Genomic DNA, 22,262 nt, shown 5'->3' with positions numbered 1-22,262 from the left:
CTCTAGGAACTGGAGTTATTCTGCTGAAAATCACCTGAGTTTCCGCTTCTTTAAGCGCCTTACCCAGTCGAGCGTAGTCTTCCTTGATCTATTCCAATCGGTATCTAGCAGAGTCATTTATCCTGACATGCAGCACAATCAGTGGATTTTTCCCCACTTGCATCAGGATCTTCTTCAGCCTCACGTCCACATCTCGTATCCTTGCTCCTGGGAGACTGCACGCTCTTCTGTCCTCTGGATCTGGTCTGGTCACAGCCCTTTTGTTTCTTCTGAGTATGGAGTCCCACATAACATAGACCTGTCTCTTCCTGGTATTGGTATGAATCTGTTGTATGTTCTCTCGCAGTCCTCTGTGCATCATCCTCCCATTTTTCCTCAGGTTCCAGTCCCTGGCTATCTCATTCCTCTCTTCAGCATCTTTTGCCTGTTTCTTGTCCCTGTCCCTCAGTGTAGTGGAGGGAAAATGTAGCTGTGTATGGAATAAAATAGCCTTTGAAAGGGAACTTGCCTAAATTTTGCTGATAATTATTCTATTCCTTATTAAATAATACTACGGAAAAGGTTTTTTAAAAATTGGAAATACACTACTCTTCAGGTACCCTCCACCACAACCATTACCTAAAGATCTTGTCTGAAACCAAAATATGGTGGTCCTTAGATTTGGGAAATCCAAATTTTCAGAATTTATTACAAATTCTGATTTCCTTGCACCTTAAACATAATATTCATTATTAGATTATTTTTTAAAATCTGTTTCATTATCATTCTTATTCCCTTTCAACGCAACAAGAAAGGGAAAACATAGAAAAGCCAAATTTAAATTACGTTGGTCCTGCTTTAGTTGGCATCTCAAAATTCCCTTGAACAATCTTTTGTTGAGGATCAATAGCTCTGAGTAGGAAAGTGTAGTTTAGATTAAGCAAGGGTTCTGCATTATCATAAAAGTAAATATGAGAATGTTTGGCAAGATGGTGGAAGGATATGGTTTCTTCTTCCCCCACTTCTTCCCATTCTGAGTCAGGGAAACTCAGGAATGAAATATTTTGTTGTAGGGTCTTCCTTGATCAGACTTTGAAGTGTCTCCCCTTCTTCCTCAAAATCATTATTTGTTTCTTGAAAAGGTCCTTAATATGTCCAAGTAATCTGATTCTCGTGATCTATAGACCTAGAATTCCTCATTTTAACATAGACTCCAGCAAACAGTTATCCACATGGAGGATAAAAGGAAAAAATATTAATATATAATTTTTTTTTCTTTGGGATTTAAAAGTAAAATACTACTACTATTTGACAACCAAGTGATTGTGTCCTTTATACATTCAAAATTTTGTACACTAAATAGTGAACAAACCTGAATAGAAACACAATTGTACCCAAAGACAAATTTATTTTCATATTTTTTTAATTCGTCTGTCACCACACACACAATCTTCCCATCACTGTTTAAATTTTTCATCTCAAGCCTAAATTGTAACCTGTGATAATATTTTTAAGAATAATTATAACCCTCCCCAGATTTCACTTTTAGCACTTCAGGGACATTCTTATTGTTCCTGTGGTCTCTGATCTGAGCTCCAACTTTGTAAAGAATAGATATTTAAAATTCTGGGCACGCATTCAATGAGATTATAAACATTTTCAAGGTAAAAAATGTAGCCTGAACTATTTGGCAATTTTCCCTTTATTATAAGGAACACTTGAAATAGGAAAATTGAGAACAGAGCAATTTTATGCCTCGTAGAGTATTTTGAAATTAGCTCAGAGTACTGTAGGCCTAAGATTCCAGTGTGTGTTATATTCTTCCTATGTAGGTGTTTAAAGCGAAAAGTGGAGAGAAGCTTCTGGAAATAAAGGCTCATGATGATGAAGTACTTTGCTGCACTTTCTCTGTAGATGACAGATTTGTTGCAACTTGTTCAGTGGATAAAAAAGTGAAGGTAAGGCAATGGTGGTGAGCACTTTTCTTCAGAGTAGAACAAGTAATTCTGTTTCTAAACTTGAACCAATTTAACTTGAACCAATTTTAAGATCTTTTGTTTATACCTTATGTGGAGAACAAGTATTATAGGTACTGTTTGTCAACTTGAAAATATTTTTAAATGACATGCTTTTATTTTAGATGTGCTTAATGTAAAGCATAGTTTTGTGTAAAGCATAATTTACTATCGTATTCTCTTATAAGATGATTCTGCAGTCTGACTGGAGCATAATAATATCTGTGTGTGTGAACAGAATCATTACAACATGAGTGACATCAGTATCATAATAACTTCCTTCATGCTTGTTGCTGGTATTGTTTCACTTGCTTCTGTTTGTCTTGTTTGGTTTTTTAGGCTACTTCTATATATTTCTTTAGTATTGTAGTAGGATCATATATGACACTCGGATCTTTTACTCAAGAATGTTTTCTAAAGTCACCTTGGTTTTTCAAATGTTTCAACAAGGTGCTGGCCTGTCCACTTTAGTAATACCCTAAGACTATATTTTGGCAAGAGTGAATTGATGTGAAAAGATAGTTCCAAGCATCTTGTTGTGATCATATTTTTAGTAAAAGCTTATTGTCAGACCACTGTTATTTTTAAAAGCATCCTCTATTTTCCTCTCTTAGCCACAAATTGTTATTACTTGGACATAACAATATTTTTCATTTTTAATGTAAAAATTTCACATTTTCCCCATCTTCTTTCAAATATTACTGGGAGAAATACTGTTAAATGGTTACAAACTTATGAGAAAAGTGCATTTAATTTATATTAAATGTTCCAGCATAGTTGTAAAAAATATCCAACAAAAACACACCCTGTTGTTTTTAATAACTGTATAGAATATATTTCAAACAGTTTTTTTTGGTTGTTTAAATCAATTCTGTTTAGATCTGGAACTCAAGAACAGGTCAGCTTGTACAGGTATACGAAGAACATGTAGAACAGGTCAACTGCTGCCAGTTTAACAACACAAATGATCAACTTCTCTTAGCCACCTGCTCAAATGATACTTACGTCAAAGTAAGTGGGAAATGCTGAGATTATTTTTATGCTGCTTACTATTAAAAATGAATTGTTGTAAGTGTACATGCACTTTATAAACACCTTAAAACAAGTTCCTTGACTCAAAAAGCTGACTCTGTAAGTTATTAGATAAGACAAACATATGACACAACACATGACAACAATGCAGGTAAGGAAGAATATAGTGATAATTCATCAGAAGGTAGGTAGAATTCTTAGAAGTGGGTTTTTACAGGGGCTACCGAGAAGGTGGAGTGGCACTTAGCTGAAGAGAACAAGGATGCTTCCCCAGCAGTAGGGGACAGTATGCTAAAAGGTATGAAAATGAGAGTTTGGGAAAAGGCTAATGGAAAAGATTGGGAATGGAGTAGTGATAAGAGCAGAAAGTTTGGAGAAGGAAAGATTATGTATGATCTTCTAATTCAAGATCCTGATCCTTCCTTAGATGTCAGAGTGTACAAAAAGCTATTGAAGAGGCTCAAGGACGAAGAGGGTTATGGTGAAGTAGCAAGAGAAATAGATGTTTTTAGCAACTGCATTTTGGAATGATTGGGAGCAGTGGGTGGAAGAAGTGAATCAAAAATATCAGACAGGTAAACTGTAGTAATTAAGGCAAAAATGACCAATGCGTGGAAGATTATTTTAGCTATTGCATTGGATTATAACTATAATAAAAAGAGGAACCAAATGACTTAAGAGCCTGGAAATGAGAAAGAGATGGCCGAATCAGATGACACCTGGGTTGCAGAAAATAAGAATTGATAGTAAATAGTAGTTGTTGACAGAGATGAGAGTCAGATGACAAAGATTAGAAGAGATTCAGTTTTGGAGAGACTGTGTTTAAGATTGTACTTGGACATCCTAGAGCAGGGGCTGGCAAACTTTTTGGCCTGAGGGCCGCATCGGCTTTCTGAAATTGTATGGAGGGCTGATTAGGGGAGGCTGTGCCTCCCCAAACAGCCAGGCATGGCCCACCCCCCGCCCTGTATCCGACCCCCTCCTGCTTCTTGCCCCCGACAGCTCCCCCAGGACCCCTGCCCCATCCACCCCTCCCTGTCCCCTGACGGCCCTCCGCCGCCCCATCCAAACCCTCCCCTTCCTGATGGGGGCCCCCCCAGGACCCCTGCCCCCATTCAACCACCCTGTTTCCTGTCCTCTGACTGCCCCGACCCCTATCCACACCCCCGCCCACCACCCCCAAACCCCCCTGCCCTCTATCCAAACACCCCCTTGCCCGCCTCTCCCTGCCTCCTTACTGCGCTGCCTGGAACACTGGTGGCTGGCAGCGCGGCTGCACCAGGACAGGCAGCCGTGCAGCACAGAGCACCGGGTCCGGCTGGGATCTGTAGCTGCACTGCCCCAGGAGCTCACTGTGGGGGGGAGGGGCCGGGGGCTAGCCTCCTGGGCCAGGAGCTCAGGGGCCAGGCAGGATGGTCCCACGGGCCGGATGTGGCCTGCAGGCCGTAGTTTGCCCACCTCTGTCCTAGAGGATATGTCTGAGGGGACTCTTGAGATGTGAAGTATGACCATTTGGGACAGGCTGGAGTGATAGATTTAGATGTTTCCTCTATAAAAGTAGTAGTAACCATGGGAATGGATGAGGTGTTAGGATAGTGGCCAAGATTTTCATGTGACTAGTGACTTTGTATGCCTCAATTTTTGAGATACCTTAAAGGGACCTGATTTTTTCAAAAACTGCTCAACACCTACCCACTTATTAAAAATTCAGGCCCTTTTAAGGTATCTCAAATTGGGCACCCAAAATTACCAAGTCACTCTTAAAATATCTTGTCTGATGCACTAGAGAAGACCGAGGGCAGAAACCTAGGTAGTGCCAATACAAAGGACAAAAGGAAGAAAGAAGAGCTGCTAAAGGTAATGCTGAAAGGCCAGTTAGGATGAGAATTGAGAGATCATAGACTCAGAGAAATGAGGAGAGTGATATCAAAAAGTTCAGAAGTCAGCAGACAGAGAAAAATTATAGTGTCCTTTTGATTTAGTTAGCAGGTCATTAAGGGTGGATTCAGTAGAGTACATTAATAGGATGTAAGACTATTTGAGGGGATCAGATTGAGTTTAGGAATTGTTAATAAACTGCTCCTGAACTTGGAAGACAAGAGGAAGATAAGATAAAAGGGAGGAAGTTTTAAGAAGCATTGGGATCAAGGCAAACTTTCCATACCCTAAAAAGAAAAGGAGTACTTGTGGCACCTTAGAGACTAACCAATTTATTTGAGCATAAGTTTTCGTGAGCTACAGCTCACTTCATCGGATGCAAGCTGTAGCTCACGAAAGCTTATGCTCAAATAAATTGGTTAGTCTCTAAGGTGCCACAAGTACTCCTTTTCTTTTTGCGAATACAGACTAACATGGCTGTTACTCTGAAACCTTTCCATACCCTCTCTCTCTCCCTCAAGGGCCTTGTCTTCATTACGGGGGAAAAAAGCATGTTCTTAGTTTGAGTTAGTTAATTCAAGAGAATTAAAAACTTGAGGTAAATCCTAGTGAAGACCGGTAATTTTTAGTTTTCACATGAGTTGGTAGGTCAAGGTAAGACATTTGGAAATCTCAGCCTAAAAGTTCAGGTAACTTAAATGAGTGTTGCCACTGGCTTCCCTGTGTTGCTGTGAATGTGAAGAAAAATCTGAATTAAAGCTTTTCTTCAGTTTTTGAACGTGGATTCCTGTTTTGGGTAGGAAAGTTTTTGATGTTCTTAGCTTTAGATTGTTTTTTGGTTAAACAGCAGTTGTGTTGTGTTTACTTTTTATGCAGCTTTGGAATTTGAACAAAAAGCATTGTCGAAATACAATGTTTGGTCACTTAAATTCTGTCAGTCACTGCAAATTTTCACCAGATGACAAATATGTGGCTAGTTGCTCAGCAGATGGAACATTAAAGGTATGCTTTGTAAATAACCAGTCTGTTTTTTATAATGGAAATTTATATTTTAATACTGTGTTGTATTCAGTAATCTCAAAGCCTTTTACAAATGTTAATGAATTAAGCCTAGTATTTTCACTGTGAGGTAGCTTAGTGGCATTCCTATTTTAAAGATGAGAAACCAAGGATCCAGAGGTTAAATGGCTCACTGACGGTCACAGAATAATTCTGTGTCATAGATGGAAATAGAACTCAGGGTGTCTCATTTTTAGTCCTTTATCTTCACCATCCTTCCTGTCATGTAACTTTTCTAATTGAGAGAATGATTTTTGGTATACATTTTTAAATCATGTGTGTATAATAGAAGATTCAGATTTATTGGAAAAGAGATCTGACATATAAAAATATATCTTCAATAAGATAGGAATTCCTAACATTCATTGTATTCTTGAATTTAATGTAATTTTACCCAAACCAGCTGAAGCAAAGCAGTTTTTTTGGTTTTGGTTTTTTTTTGTTTTGGTTTGGTTTTTTTTTTTTTTTTGGGGGGGGGGGGGTTAAGGTAGCTCTTTTCCCCAATACTGTAATGTTTTCTTCTTTTAAAAAAGGAGGTATAGTTGCCAATTACAACCTAAAGCTTGTACCATTTTAGAATCACTGTTCAAAGAAGCTTTTATCTTGCCATAAGAGAGCTAAATCAGGAATGTTAAAGAGCTGCTAGTGCTATTGTAGCTGCTGTTAAAAAATAAAAGTTAAAAGTGGTTTAGTTTGTTTTTCGTGAATGCATCAATGAGATCTGGGGACCGAGCTTGAAAAATATACCAGAAACCTTTTTAGCTGGTAGGTTTAAATACTGGCTAGAGGCTGTCTGTCTGTCTGTATCCTCCTTAGCTGAGTCCAGGTACAATATCCTGGCCAGAAACCTGGAATTCTCCCTGATTGGAAGTAGTCCCGCCATAAAACAGTCCCCATCTTTCATGTCAGCTTTGGCTTGTGGTTACTTGGTGCTCTTTCCAAACCTAGGCAGCTGGGAAGAAGTGAAAGCTTTGCTTGCTTGCTTACTTCTTGCCCTTTTCTCCCAGCTGTTAGGGAAAAATTGTTGCTGTTTCTTGTCTTTCTCCCACATTTCTTTCCTTTTTCTGTTCTACCACTGTGCCAGCCGAGAGGAGATTTAGCTTTTCTCTTGTCTCCACCCCTTGCTGCTGTGATTGGGGCAGGACCCCTTGATTCTTCTGTGCTACTTGTATGCTTCTGTGGGAACAAAGAACAATCACTTTGGATAGCTGCTCAGAGAAACTATACAAAGAAGCCAGCCAGGTGGGCATTGTTAATTCTGTAGCATGCTTCAGGGAAGCAGGACATTTTAAAAGCAAAATACTCACAAAGAATGAGTGCCAGCAAACTATTCCAACATCAGCTCATTCAGTGCAAGTTTATATACATAATTCTTTTAATATCTCATTTCGGTACACCAGTCCCCCTTGTGCTGAGCTTCTAACACAACGTAAAGTTAAACTTGCCTGCTGCAGACAGATCTAATTTGGGTGTCATATAGTCCATCTTGAGAGCAGTTTAATCATGGTCACACTTCAGAATAATAATGTCAGTACAGTAAACTACCCTTGAAAAATGTGCCTAGTTTACTAGGACTCCATTTATATCCAGTATGTATTTTTTGACATGGACACATATTCATTCTAACCATTCTAAGAATTTTCAGACTGTATTTTTGAATTCTTGCATTTACAATGAAGCACTTGATATGCTGTGACATAATCTTTAGTTTCAAACTTTAGTTTCAATATATTTTCTTCTTTTAAGACTCCAGTGCTGGAGAACAATTTGTTTACCTTCATCTATCATTCATCTTTCTGGCGAGGGAAGTTCAAATTCTACACCTTAACCTGTGAATATTCAACCTGTGATTTCACTTCCTGAGAGCACATAGCAGAAGATATGAAAGCCACATCTTTTACTATATCAGAAAAATCAGTCTAATCTGCCTCTTTCTTTTAGTTAATACTGTGCAGCATTGTCTGCTATTTGTGCAATTGTATGCTCAAAAGTGGAGGATCGCTTTTTGCCAGTGCTCTACTTCAGTACAGTCAAGGTCAAAGTCACATATATGTGTTACTACTCTGGGGTGGAGGATTATCTGTGTTTGTTGTTCTACAGGTAAAGTTAATTTGAGTTCTTGCAAATAAAAATCTCACTTCCGTCACAGGGCTTAGGTGACTACTGTTATGTTATTACTTAAATTGTCTAGAATTGCGTGTGCTTTATTTCTATTTTGGGGCTTATTGTTGATGATAAATATTCTCATTTAGCCATAAAGGGAAATCTAGATAAATAACTTTTGTAAAAAGAAAAAAGTTGCTCACAAGGTTTGGCTATGATGTTTAATAAACTACCATTCACTTGTGAGCATCTCAACAAAAGTTGGATAAATGTCAGGTAAAGAAGGGAGTTTGATAGTACATCTGGTAGAATTTTAGGGTTACCATAGGCAATTGTATTTTCTTGGTTTCTAAAAGTCAATAGTAGCTGGCCTATAGTTTTTCTATGACCTCAGTGCTTCCCACTGAAGGGATTGTGTCGATAGTTTTAAAATAATAGATTGATAGGAAAAATATATATAAAATATGCAAACAGATACACAAGTGTAATATTTGAATATGGAAGTTTTGATGGAAAAATTGCAACTAAGTCCCCGTGGAATGTGTAAAATAAGTTTATGTAGACATTCAGTACAAAGTTTTTCAATTACCAAACTGGAAATTTCTTCAAAACATTTTAATTTAATACAAAATAGTCTTGTACATAATGGCGTATATATTAAACATCATGCCTAAGGAACGTATGTTGTGCTGTTTTTACTTTGTGGTGTGGACATGAAAAACTACAATAAATGTAATCCATAAAAGAAAACATTCTTTCTGTTAGGGATTATAAAATAGTCTTGCATTTTAAACCCAGAAATGTTAGGTTTTTCTCTGAAATATGTTTATAATAACTTTGAGGGAAAACTGCTTTGTGCAATTTTAATATTTAATAGCTAAACATAACCTATAACTAAATGCATTTCATAAGCAACAAAGATTAAAGTGTATTACATTGTTTTCCCCTGTCTTTTTTGGTGGGGGAGGGCAGGTGAGGTAGGGCATATGAGATCTTTTAATCTTTCCTTAAAAGTCAACATTTCAGACCTGCAATAATTTTGTTGATCTTTTCTGAAATTCTCCCAATTTTGCAATACCTTTCTGGTACACAAATGCTCAGAACTGAGTATGCTTTCAAGTACAGTCTCAACACAGCAGTGTGAGGGGCGATCTTCTTTTCGCTCTGACCTGTTTGCATACAGGAATGTACAGCAACATTCTAGTTGATCTTGAAAATTAAATTAAAAATATTGTATGTGCTTTTTCATACTGTAATCGGTTAATGCTAATTTCTGTCATCTACACTAATTGATTTTTAAGGCTGATTTTAATATATTTGTTCTTGAAGCTTTGGGAAGTGTGTTCAGCAAATGAACTGAAAACTATTGATATAAAAGACTTCTTCAGAAATGCAGATGAACACCAAGATGATGTGGAAGTGTTAGTGAAGTGTTGCTCCTGGTCAGCAAATTGTGCTACAATAATGGTGGCAGCCAAAAACCGGCTTTTAGTAAGTACTTCATAATATTCAAACTCTTATTTCTTCCTGTGTTCTGTTTCGTTTTACTATACATATACAATGATGGGGTCTAAATTAGCTGTTACCACTCAAGAAAGAGATCTTGGAGTCATTGCGGATAGCTCTCTGAAATCATCCACTCAGTGTGCAGCGGCAGTCAAGAAAGTGAACAGAATGTTGGGAATCATCAAGAAAGGAATAGTTAATAAGACAGAAAATATCATATTGCCTCTATATAAATGCATGGTACGCCCACACCTTGAATACTGCGTGCAGATGTGGTCGCCCCATCTCAAAAAAGATATATTGGAATTGGAAAAGGTTCAGAAAAGGGCAACAAAAATGATTAGGGGTATAGAACTGCTTCCATATGAGGAGAGATTAATAAGACTGAGACTTTTCAGGTTGGAAAAGAGGCGACTAAGGGGGGATATGATAGAGGTCTATAAAATCATAATACAAGAACAAGGGGCCACCAAATGAAATTAATAGGTAGCAGGTTTAAAGCAAACATAAGAAAATTATTTTTTCACGCAACGCACTGTCAACCTCTGGAACTTCTTTCCCCAGAAGTTGTTGTGAAGGCCAGTACGAGAACGGGGTTCAAAAGGGAGCTAGATAGGTCCATCAATGGCTATTAGCCAGGATGGGCAGGAATGGTGTCCCTAGCCTGTTTGCCAGAAGCTCAGATAGGGTGACAGGGCATGGATCACTTGATGATAACCTGTCTGTTCATTCCCTTTGGGGCATCTGCCATTGGCCACTGTCAGAGGACAGGATACTGGGATTGATGGACCTTTGGTCTGACCCAGTATGACCGTTCTTATGTTCTTAGTCAAATTAAAAAAATACTTTGTTGCCAAAATGTGTGGTTTTTTGTTACAAATTGTTAGTGTAGGATAGCAGGAACATTTTATAGTATAAGGAGAAAAAAATGTTTGAATTATGCTTGTTCCTACAGTGCAACTGTCCTGGAGATCAAGATTCACTAGTTTAGCTATGTGGGGGGGAGAGAGGTACAAGCAGCTATGACCAGCCTATTCTTCTTATTCTGAGGTAGCACTTAACAAAGTGGGGTGTGAAAAACTAGCAAGGCGCAGACAATGCAGATGATGTATAAATTAAGATCTGAAGGCCTTATAGCAATATCTGGCAAGAATCCAGGGATTTTCCAAAAGGAGGGGCCAATTTACGAAGTTTGGGAAATGCTGTTCTATGGATTGGTGGTAAGAACTGCACTAATGGCTGGAAGACTTGGAATGAAATATGGTGTACTAAGGAGGGGAAGCAATTCTGACTTTTGACTTTAAAATTTATAAAACAGCTTATTCAGAAATTGTATGGAGCTTTATAAATTAACCTGAAAGTTAAAACTGCTTGGTGAAAATTGTATTCTTGTTTAGGTCAGTAATCCTCACTAAAGCCATTGGTATTGTTCAGATGTAATCAATGGCAGTATTTGGCCCACAGTATTCTGCTAATATCAAACAAAAGGTTCTTTTGTTTTGAGAAAAGTGGAATAATATGTTTAGACTGTTTAGACCAGAGGTCTCAAACGCAAATGACCACGAGGGCCACATGAGGACAAGTGCATTGGCCCGAGGGCTGCATCACTGACACCCCACCCTCGCTGCCCCTGCCCCCATTCCAACCCCTTCCCTGAAGTCCCCACCCTAACTCCGCCCCCTCCCTGCCCCCAGGGGGTGCAGGAGGGGTGTGGCAGGGGCTCAGGGCAGGGGGTTGGGGTGCAGGAGGGGTGTGGGATGTGGCAGGGCTCAGGGCAGGGGATTGGGGTGCAGCAGGAAGCTCAGGGGGTTGGGGTGCAGGCAGGGGGTTGGTGCAGGGTGCGGCAGGGGGCTTATGGCAGGGAGTTGGGGGGCGGGGTGCAGGAGGGGTTCGAGCTCCAGCCCGGCGCCACTTACTTAGAGTGGCTCTGGGGTGGCAGCGGCGCACACCGGGGCCAGGGCAGACTCCCTGCCTGCCGGCCCCGCTCTGCTCCGCTCTGGGAAGCAGCCAGAACCATGTCCCTGCAGCCCGGAGAGGGGCGGCGAGGGCACAGGGCTCCAGGCTCCATGCGCTGCTTTTGCCGCTCCTCCGGGTACCTCCCCCAAAGGTACGGTTCCCCATTCCCAGCCAGTGGGAGCTGCGGGGGGCGGTGCCTGGAAGCCAGAGCAACACATGGATCCCTCTGCGCCCCCCCGCCCCCCTCGGGCCGCAGGGACATTGTGCTGGCCGCTTCAGGGAGTGGCGTGGGGCCACAGGGAGCAATCCCACAGGCTGGATCCGGCCTGCAGGCTGTAGTTTGCCCAACCCTGGCCTGGAGGTAGGCTGTGGGGGGGCGGGGCGCAAGCCACTAGGCGGGCTTCAGGAAATAGCCTCGTGGCCCTCGGGTCACATGCAGCCCGCGGGCCGTGTGTTTGAGACCCCTGATTTAGACCATGTTTTCATAAGTGCTGAGCACCTGCAGCTCCCGTTAACGTGTGTGCTCGGCACTTCTAGAAATCAGGTTCTGTATCTACAAAGCGTGCAGTACTGCAAACCTCAAAAGTTTAAAAAAAAAATTCAGACTCGACCCAAAATAGTGAATTAAAAAAATTAAACCATGTGTCTTTTGTCTTTCTGATTTTTGATCTGTTGCCCATCTCCAGTGTGTGTAAAAAGTATTGCCAACTTTCAAAAACTTGAGGTGAGTAAGGCAGTTTTGGCCCCTGCTGCAGGAGTTCTCATGTGAGGTCATAACCAAGATCAAGCCCTCATTGTGTCTGTACAATGCATAGCATGTGGTAAAAGAATTCCCTAACATGAAGATCTTAATCTAGTCTCAGAACATAGTGGTGAGTGTGACAGCAGAGCTGGAACTGGGACTTTCAAACTCATCTAACATAGGGTCTACTGAACTTCCATTATATGGGAACAATTTTTAGTCCCTGCTGAGGTAGGAAAGATTCAGACTGGTAATCTAAAAATGAAAAGTGCTGTAGCTCAGCAGTGCTCTGAGGCCTTTGAGAACAAGGCTTACTTTCTTGAAAGATAAATTTATTAAATCAAATTCTATCCTTTCTGGAGTTCACTTATCTAAAGTGATAAGCTATTACCAGCAGGAGAGTGGGGTGGGGGGAGAGAAAACCTTTTGTAGTGGTAAACACCCATTTTTTCATGCTTTGTGTGTATAAAAAGATCTTCTATACTTTCCACAGTATGCATCCGATGAAGTGAGCTGTAGCTCACGAAAGCTGATGCTCAAATAAATTGGTTAGTCTCTAAGGTGCCACAAGTACTCTTTTCTTTTTGCGAATACAGACTAACACGGCTGTTACTCTGAATCCTGTTCTTACAAATTCCAAGGCCAGAGGGGACCATTTGATTATCTAGTCTGACCTGAATAACAGAGGTCATAGAACTTCTCCAAAATATTTCTCAGAATGTATATTTTAGAAAAACATCCAATCTTGATTTAAAAATGGTCAGTGATGCAAATCTACAATGCCCCTTGGTAAATTGTTCCAATGGTTAATTACTATAACTATTTAAAATACATGCCTTATTTCTAGTCAGAATTTATCTAGCTTCAGCTTCCAGCCATTGAATCATGTTATAGCTTTCCTTGCTAAATTAAAGAGCCCATTATTAAATATTTGTTCCCTGTATAGATATTTATAGACTATAATCAACTCACCCTTTAATCTTCTCTTTGTTAAGATCAAAGAGTTCAATCACTGTAAGGCATGTTTTCTAATCCTTTAATCATTCTTGTGGCTCTTCTCTGAACCCTCAAATTTATCAACATCTGTCTTAGAAGGATAGCTTCCATTAGCCAAAATACCAACACTAAAACTACAGTACTAAGACAAATACTAACACAAAATCCAAATTCCTTTCTAAATACAATATTTTGCAACGTAATTTATGCCAACAATTACTGCGGGGACTTTATACTAACTTGCATGCTGCTACTGTCCCCCTTCCTTCCCCCCCATACTGATATCAGCAGGGTTTGAACTCATAGTTTTCAGATTCTTTTCAGAGACCTGTTCCACTTTAGCCATCGGAATAACTGGTGAGAGAGAAAGCGTGCTGATATGTGGATGCAACACACTGCCAGAGGGTTACATAATACTTGTGCAACACAGAGGAGTGTTGGGCATCAGGGTTCTTGGTTTTTCTTTCTAGCTCCGGAAGCAGATTGTGTTCTAGGGTTACAGACAGCATAGCCAACATCCTTGCTTAGGTCATTTGTAGGGACTGAATCCAGGACTTCTGGATGAGTATCTTCTATTTGAGCTCTGGGGACTGTGGAGAAACACCAGCGTAGTTTAGAGAACCCTGGAGGCCTGAGTTACAGGAGCCTCCCTGGGCATTTGAAAAACTGCTCCTCCTCTGAGCCTTCTATGGTAGCTGCAGTAGAGGGAAGCAAAGCAACTAGTTGGATGTAAAACTAATTTGAAAGTCTTGGTGACAACAGCAGGAGGAGGAAAGACCTAACCCCGCATAAGCTTGCTCCTCCTTCCTGGCCCCTTCGAATAATCTGTGGAGGAGCAGCAGCAGAAGGCCAGGTCCTCTTTGTGCACAGAGGGAGTTGCAGATGGATGAAAGTGGCTGGCAGGCCGTAGGTGTGACACCCTGCAACTAGTGGGTATAGAGAGACACGTGCTCCATGAAGGGAAAGGCATAACTGTGTTTTGTGAACTACTAAATTATGGTAGCCTGCTTAAAGGCATTTGAGGGAAGCTAGAAACAATGTCAAATCACTGTTTATTGAGTAGGACATGATTCAAAGGCTAATTTTGCCATTATGTGATAATTAGTATTAAACTCAATTTTTTAAGGCTCTTACAATAGAGTTATTAAAGAAGTTCAGGATTAAAAATTATCGTAGGAATAGCCTTCTGTTTGTTAGTTTTGATAAAGCATTCAGCCTTTAAGTTCTGGTATGCAGAAATAAGATACTTTCAGGATTAGTTGTACAACTCAAAAATGCCTTTAATTTTATTTAATAAACATTATAAAATGGACTATCAGATTTAATTTAATATTTGGTGATTTGAAAAAAGGAAATGACTGAAGAAAAGTTACAGTTTTACAGCATGTTGACTATAGTTAATGGAGCCAGTACTAATGCAGAGTTGTTTCCTTTAAGAATTGGCTGCATCATACAAATATTTAAAAGAAAAATTTTCATTTACACAGTATCCTAAGAGTACCTGTAAAGCCAATGTAGCATGTTTTGAGGTCAAAAGTAGTATATATTTTAAATATTCTATACTCCCAGGGGAATTCTGTGCGCAGAATTCATATCCCTCGCAGATTATTTTGCTTCCCTGCAGAAAAATGACTTTCTGATGGGGAAGGAAAGGGAAGCTGCAAGAGCGGTCACGCGTCTGTCCCCAGCAGTGTGGGCAGCCGGTGGAGAGGTAAATCACTGCAGGGGATAGGGATGCCCTGGCTGGTGGCTCCTACTCTGCTCCTGGCTCAGCTGCTAGTCTCTGCTGAGCTGAGGGAGGACAAGACTTGCTCTTTCCCTGCAAGGAGCAGCTGGGGCTGGGGGAGACACACCCCCAAAATACTCTCCCGACTGCAGGAAGCTCTGCAGCACTTCCACCCCTCACTTCCTTCCCCATTGCTCCTCAGCCATGGCGGGAGGGGTCACTGTATAGGGAGTTGCTCCCCTGTCCACCCAACCCCTGTGCATCTGGATGCCCCCATACCTAACGCCCCCCCCCCCCCGCACCTAAACCCCACTGCTGAGCCTCTCACACCCGAACCCCAATCCCGGCAAGCCTTACCTCTTGCATCTAGAGCCCATATGCACCCAGATGAGTCCCCCGCACCCAGACCCACTGAACCCCAACCAGCTGCACCCAGACACCCACCCTACCAAGCCCCAATCTCCCAGCATCTGGGACCCCCCTCCTCCCGCTGAATCCCACATGCCCGCCCCCTCCCCCCCCCCCAAGCTTCATCTCCATGCTGAGGCCCAACCACCATCACCTGGACCCCCCCCACAGAGTCTCATTGCCCCTGCATTGAACCCCCCCAATGAGCCCGTACATCCAGATCCTTCCCTTGCACCTGGACACCCCTCCCGCCCCCCTGCTGAGCCACCCGAACCTAGACTGCCCTGCACAGAACCCTCTCACCCCACACTTGGATCCTACCACACTTGGATCCTGCTGGGCTGAGCGTGCCTGCCCACACCTGTTGCACCTGGCGCAGAGAGGCAGGACCCTGGGGTGTTTCTGGGGCAGGGCTGGCCTTTGTGCTGTGTCAGGGTCAGGTGCAGCCTCACTGAGTCCATGTCCTGGGGGAAGGAGGGAAGCTGCAGGGTGATCTCTCATTCTGTGCAGCCAGTGGCCTGTGTTCTTCACTGCCATGCTGGAGCCTCCACATTTATTTATTGACAAATAAAATTTGCAGCGTTTTAAAATATTGTGCACATATTTTTTTATTTTTTTTGGTGCACAGTTCCTTCAGGAGTAATTATTGTATATTAAAGTGTGTATTTAAATATGCTTTAAATAAATACTTGGATGATATAAGGTCTCTGAAAGAGGACTGGATCTGTTAATTTAAGGAACTGCATTTTTTCCTAATTGGTGAATACATGTTGTTGAGTGCTTTAAACTACTACTAATGATCATAATTAACTACTTGCCAGCAGTAAAGTACATATACATCTTATACAGTTTTTACTGAGCAGCTAAGTAATAGTCGTGATGTTAATACAATATAATTATTAGAATTGTATATGTTCGCAGCTTCTTGATGTTATAACCAGTGACTTGTTAGCAGAAGTCCTTATAAGTCACCACAGTACAATCCAGTACTGTGACTTTTGTCCTGGCAATCAGTTGGTAGCAGTTGCTTTATCACATTATTCTGTTGAGGTAAGTGACTATCCTTGTTAACATAATTTAAATAGTCCTCCTGGGATACTATATGGAGAAAATGGAGTGTCTAAATCCATTAGTTTTGGAGAGCTAGAACTTTCCAATAACTGCACATGTGCATATAAGTTCAAAATGAACTTAGTTAAGTAAGTATTTTTAGCACATAATGTAATACCTTAATTTCATTTTTCTATTTATTTTTTTAGCCATTTTATTAGAGGTATAATTTTGAATGGTGAAATATTGTTTTTGAACTATACATATTTTTCATTTTGAACATGTTTACTTTTTATATTTTCACATAAGCCGCAAAATGAACATTTTATTTAACTGTACATGTTAAAAGCAAAATAAATCAGAAAAACTCAGTCTTCAAGAAATAATATGGTATAAAAGACTCTTGTACAATATACTGGTACACTATAGGACTTTTTATGATTCAGCCAAGTGAAAAACACTAAGTAGTGGATGTAATACTTACTTTATCCATTCTAGTCCCAAAACATTTAAGTATCATATTTTGTAAAACAGATACATTTAAGTCTACATTTGAGCACTACATGGATTGATTTAGTTATACAACTGAAAAGGCTGATCTTTCGAAAAATAAATATCTGTAGTAAATAGTGACAGCAGAAGACAACTCCCTCTTACAGTTAGTATATTCAGGATGAGGACTGAAAGCAAGTACTAATAGAAAAAATCGGTGTGTTCTTAAGTTATTGTATGTGCTTTGTGTTTCGTATTTAGAATGTAGTGGTGGTGATACAGTTGGATCTTCCTTTGTTATATTTTTGCTGTAGTTATGGAATACAGAATCCTTTTCAAAAGTAGCTGATTGCAGAGGACATCTGAGTTGGGTTCACTGTGTGACATTTTCTCCTGATGGATCTTTATTTCTGACATCGTCGGATGACCAGACAATAAGGGTAAGATGACTTATTTCCAGTTGTTTGGGCATATTTACATGTTGTTACTTATTTAGGATACATACTTGTGTATAATACCTGTGCTATGTTTTTTGATCCCTAAATTCCTGTGATAAACTGCAGTGCTACCATTAGGAGAGGTAACCCTGTTCTTTTCCTTGTTGTTTCTTTCCCAACTTCCATAATCACTATTCATATTCTTGAAACTTCTTATGCGAATGAAATATATAATGCAATAGCTGGTACTTTCATTTTTTAAATTATTTTCTTTGATTTCAAGTTAGGAGCTGGTGAACTTTGTGCATGTGACTTCTCTGAGTAGAAGTATAGGGGAGTCAGTCAGTATGGGAAAAATATCAATATTGCATTTTATCTGTTTGGATTGTACATCCCTTCCTAGTAGTCTAATAAATGAAACCCATTAAAAGTATTGAGCAGTTATTCTCGATGATTTAAAATTATTCCATTTATGAGTTTCTTACTTTTTGCATGTACTCTTATTTATTGACTGAAAGTTTTATTTCCTGTTCTTTATAGAACCTTTGAGAACATTATTCTCTTTACAGATTTGGGAGTCAAGTAAGGTGTGCAAGTTCTCTGCTGTTGTGTTAAAACGTGAACTAGATGTCGTGTTCCAGGATGATGAAGTGATGGTTTTAGCAATTCTCAATCAGAAGCATCTACAAGTAAGTGTATTTCTGTATGGACTTCAATTCATAAATCAATAATATGCCCGAGGGTCTCTGTAATCTACAAAAAAAAGCACATTAAGAATTAAGTTATTTTTGTTTTTGATTTTAAGCATTTGGATCTGGCATGTAAATGGCTAATGTTCGGTAATTTACTCTTTAAATGATTGAATTACTGTACATTAGGTCCAGACAAAGGAGCTATGCCTATTTTAATGAGCAAGACCTGTTAAAGTTTGTGGGCTTTTTCCCTTGAAAAGGAAGATACGCAAATTGAAGCTGACTGCATGGAGAAGGGTAGAGGACCTTTTCTGTTGCAAAATAACTGTTCTTTACGAGTTGTATACCTTATGTTTTATTAATTTTGGGTACAATATTTCTGTATGGGCTAAAAATACAAATTGTTGATACTCTGGTGAAACTAAGCATACTAAATACTTTAAACAGACACGTGTAGCTGCCTTCACTTTTGTAATAGAAATATTTTTGAATTAACATGTATCCTTCCATAATTTTATGTCAAGTTATATCAGTTATGTGATGTGACATCCTGTAGAAGTGATGCATCAAGTGGCTAGTTTAGCTCATTTAGAACACTGACATGCTTAACTATAATAGCTTACAAGAAAACATGCTTATATTCATTTTTTGTTACAAAATGCTGTCCAGAATTTGTCAAAGTATTTTTCATATTAAATGTCAAAAATTCCTTTCACATAAGTATGTTGCAGTTTAACTTTTTATTTTTTTAAAAGTCAGATCAGACAATTACTTAAATATACTAAGTTGTCAATTAATGGCCTACCCTGTACAAATTTTTGCATCATTCTTATGCATGTATGTCTGAAATGCAGGTTGTCTTAAAAGATCCTGAATCCATCCTTTAAAAAGATGGACCCAAGCCACAAGGCTTGGATCCAGATTTTCTCATAGTTTTGGCATGTTTAGACCTATCTCTAATCCTTGAGTATCCAAAAAGTTCTAAAACAAAGGTAAATTGAAAGTAGAGCATAAATAGTGGGGTGAGCAGAATTAAATAATTTAGACTTTTCTCAACAGTTTCTTTAGGGATAAGTAGTAGCTGCAGAATGTGTTTACAAGACCCCAGTACATCTGACAAACTAGATAGGGTGGAACAGTCTGTCACTAACCCTTTCTGAGTTCTTTCTTGCTGTGCTGGACACTTAACAGCAGCATAGGTATAATACCCATTACAGACCAAATTCTGCCAATCCATGCGCAACTTGTCTTTCTGTGGGAGTTCTGCATGCAGGTGCACTAAGGAAACTGGACCCTAATGCAAACCATCTAAAAATCTTGCTTGCTGGGGATACACTAAGTGTTTGTAGTCCATGAAAGAGACAGAATGAGGTAATCCTTGTAGCTGAAAGTATTTTTTCAGCCTGTAAAATGCCTTTTCTACCCAAAGCAAATAGAAAATTTTAAAGCTTCAGGAATGACAAGTAGTGGGTTTTTTTTACTCAGTAGACAATTGTTTATATGATTCCGGTGGTCCTTCAGCGTAAACTCTTGTGGGATCTGCAGAAGTGATGCATTTTAAAGCAATGGCACTAACTTTTATAGCTGTGAAAACTGAATGCCCATATTGCATGGCACCAGCAAGGTGATCTACATTTCTTGTGTAGTAATTCAGACTGTCAAATTCTACAAATTTTCTGCGGGTGAATGACAACTGTCTAATGTCAGCATTATCAATATTCTTATCTGAGAGCACTGAATGAAATAATGAGGAATCAGTATCTTCCCCCAATTCTAAGTTATTTGTTCACCTATAATTAGTCTTCATTAAGCATTTATTTTCAAGTATAATTGTTTGAGTCTTATTGTCTCTGTACATATATGTACGTTTGTCTTCTGGCTTTTTAATGTTTTGGGTTTTTTGACTTTCATTTTAACCATACCATTTCAAATGGAAGGTAGAATTCTGTGTTTCTTGATAAGGGAGTCAAAAACATTTTATGTGACATTATATGCACTTACTTTTTCTTTCAAGTTTTGCTTTTTTTTAGAGCCAAATGTTGCCTTCAGATCAATTCCATGAATCTCTAAATTGTGAATGAAGTAATTGAGAGACTGATAAAACATTTCCATACTTAATAACTTCTATCTTCCAAAAAATGTGGCATAGCACATAAAACGCAGACACACATGGCCCTTTAGTCTGGTATTCTGTTTTAGTGGTTATTTTAAATTCTTCAGGCTCTGTCTACAGTAGCCTTTTCTCTTCATATTTCCCACTGCTGCAGCTTTACTAGTGGTGGCAGTAGTGTGAGTGTAATGAAGATAGGTCTCCAGAGTTTTAACCAGTGTTATCTAGACCTGCCTTTGACCCGGTGAGCAACTATTTCAGTTGCTTTGTATCAGGCCTGATTGGCCGGCAGGCAGCCTGGCAGCCCTTCTTGGGTGAACTTCAAAAAATTGTTATGGCTGCCAATAATATGTAGTGTGAGGGGATAGCTGAAACTGATTGTTCTGCTGCTGTCCTTTGAGTGGGGCATAGGTGGGTCATGTCCATCCTTTTGATTAAAGGAGGCTGTTACAGCATTCTATCTGTGCAAGCCTGGCTAAAGGGGAACCTCCCTGACAACTTCCCTTCAGAAGTGTTTTCCCCTGCAGGAAAACCCCCATCCTTTTTACCTTTAGTCTATCAAGAGCCCAGAAAGGGATCTTCCTCATTGCTGGGACCTTTTACCTACTTTCCCCCCTCTTTTTCTCTCTCCTTTCCTATTTTCTGTCTTTCCCCCACCACCATCTCATCACCAAACTGTCTCTCTTCCTCTGCCTGGAGAGCCTGCATCAAGGCTAATTAAAAGGCCAATACTGAAGCAATAGGCCCTCTTTCCTTTCCCCCAAAGGTACCAAATGGTTTTCTGCTCAGAACTGCTGTGCCCCGGCCCCGTTTATGGGACTGTTTGAGTAGGAGGACACGCACTGCACAAAGGGGAGAGTGGGGACAAAGTCTTTACTGATCAATTTATTTTCTTTGAAAAGGGTTTTCTGATCAATCCACCCTTAACTTTTATTTTATTTGTTTCAGGGAGGGGGAACAGTGAATCTAATCAGTTGAAAATGTTAATGTATTTTTGCCAACATTATTTGTCCAAGCAATTCATATGCAATAGCGTAACTGGACTCTTTTCTAAGGTAACACACATCATCTGCTTACTTACGATGAACAGATATATTTCTGAAATATCATAACAAGTTCCTATGGTAATTATGGAATAGCTGTTTTAGAGGAAAGATGGTGGGCAAGTAGTGTACTGACCAGGCTCACCTAGATCTAGAATTCTAATTACCTACATCCGATCAGCGGAGGAGACCCAACCCTACAAGTAGAGGACCAATTTATATGCCTCTTCATGAAGAAGAGAAATTGACAAATCATAAAAAGATTTGGGCATTGTGGTAGAGCTGAAGATGAGATCCCACTGCAATGCTGTTGCCAAAAAGGCTAATGTCGTCCATAAGTCAGTAAACGGGAATCTCAAGTAGGAGCAGGGAGCTAGAGGTTATTTTACCTCTGTATTTGACGCTGCTGTATGTGACTGCTGCTGGAATAATGTGTTCAGTTCTGGTGTCAACAATTCAAGGACATTGATAAATAGGAGAGGGTTCAGAGAAGAGGTACAGGAATGATTAAAGGATTAGAAGACATGCCATACAGCAGTGCTCTTCACTCTTTTTGAAGTGGGGGCAGGGGTGAAAGTAAGGCGGTATGGGCCGGTACAGCGTACCAGTAAAAGGTGGCCGCCAATACCGGCCCCTACTGTCTTACTGCTTTTGCGCCCCCCGTCGGCGGCCCTGCTGGCTCCCTAGCGGCAGGGCCGCCGACGGGGGAGCACAAAAGGGGCAACAACGTTAAAGTGCTGTTTTATCATCCCTGCCCTTTTTGGGCCCCCCCCTCCCCCCGCAAGGCTGCCAGTGTGAGGGAGGTGAGCAAAAGGAGCAGCTGCCCTGGGGCCGGCGATTTAAAAGGGCTCAGGCTGCTGCTGCGGCAGCAGTGGCCAAAGCCCTGGGCCCTTTAAATTGCCACTGGAGCCCCAGGCAGCTCGGGCCAAGCAGCGTGGAAGGGTTGGCTGGGGGACGCTGACCCTCAGCCCTGCCCCTTCCAGGGGGGCTGGAGCTGGCCCCCGTACCAGTAAGTTTTTTAAATTTTACTTTCATCTC

The 22,262-nt window shown here is 40.3% G+C and overlaps 1 protein-coding gene across 1 annotated transcript in view; it reads left to right on the top strand.

Annotated features, from left to right (window-relative positions):
• Positions 1–22,262, top strand: part of APAF1 (apoptotic peptidase activating factor 1) — a 93,286-nt gene that overhangs the window by 44,727 nt on the left and 26,297 nt on the right. The window contains exons 15-21 of the mRNA XM_074941845.1: positions 1,812–1,937; positions 2,874–3,005; positions 5,781–5,906; positions 9,396–9,557; positions 16,322–16,450; positions 17,257–17,382; positions 17,949–18,068. Coding sequence (XP_074797946.1) covers positions 1,812–1,937; positions 2,874–3,005; positions 5,781–5,906; positions 9,396–9,557; positions 16,322–16,450; positions 17,257–17,382; positions 17,949–18,068 — 921 coding nt within the window. The remainder of the gene's footprint in view (positions 1–1,811; positions 1,938–2,873; positions 3,006–5,780; positions 5,907–9,395; positions 9,558–16,321; positions 16,451–17,256; positions 17,383–17,948; positions 18,069–22,262) is intronic.

The sequence above is a fragment of the Natator depressus genome, chromosome 1, assembly GCF_965152275.1.
Source record: "Natator depressus isolate rNatDep1 chromosome 1, rNatDep2.hap1, whole genome shotgun sequence".
NCBI classification, from domain to species: Eukaryota; Metazoa; Chordata; order Testudines; family Cheloniidae; genus Natator; species Natator depressus.
This window is presented reverse-complemented; position numbering and strand designations above follow the sequence as displayed.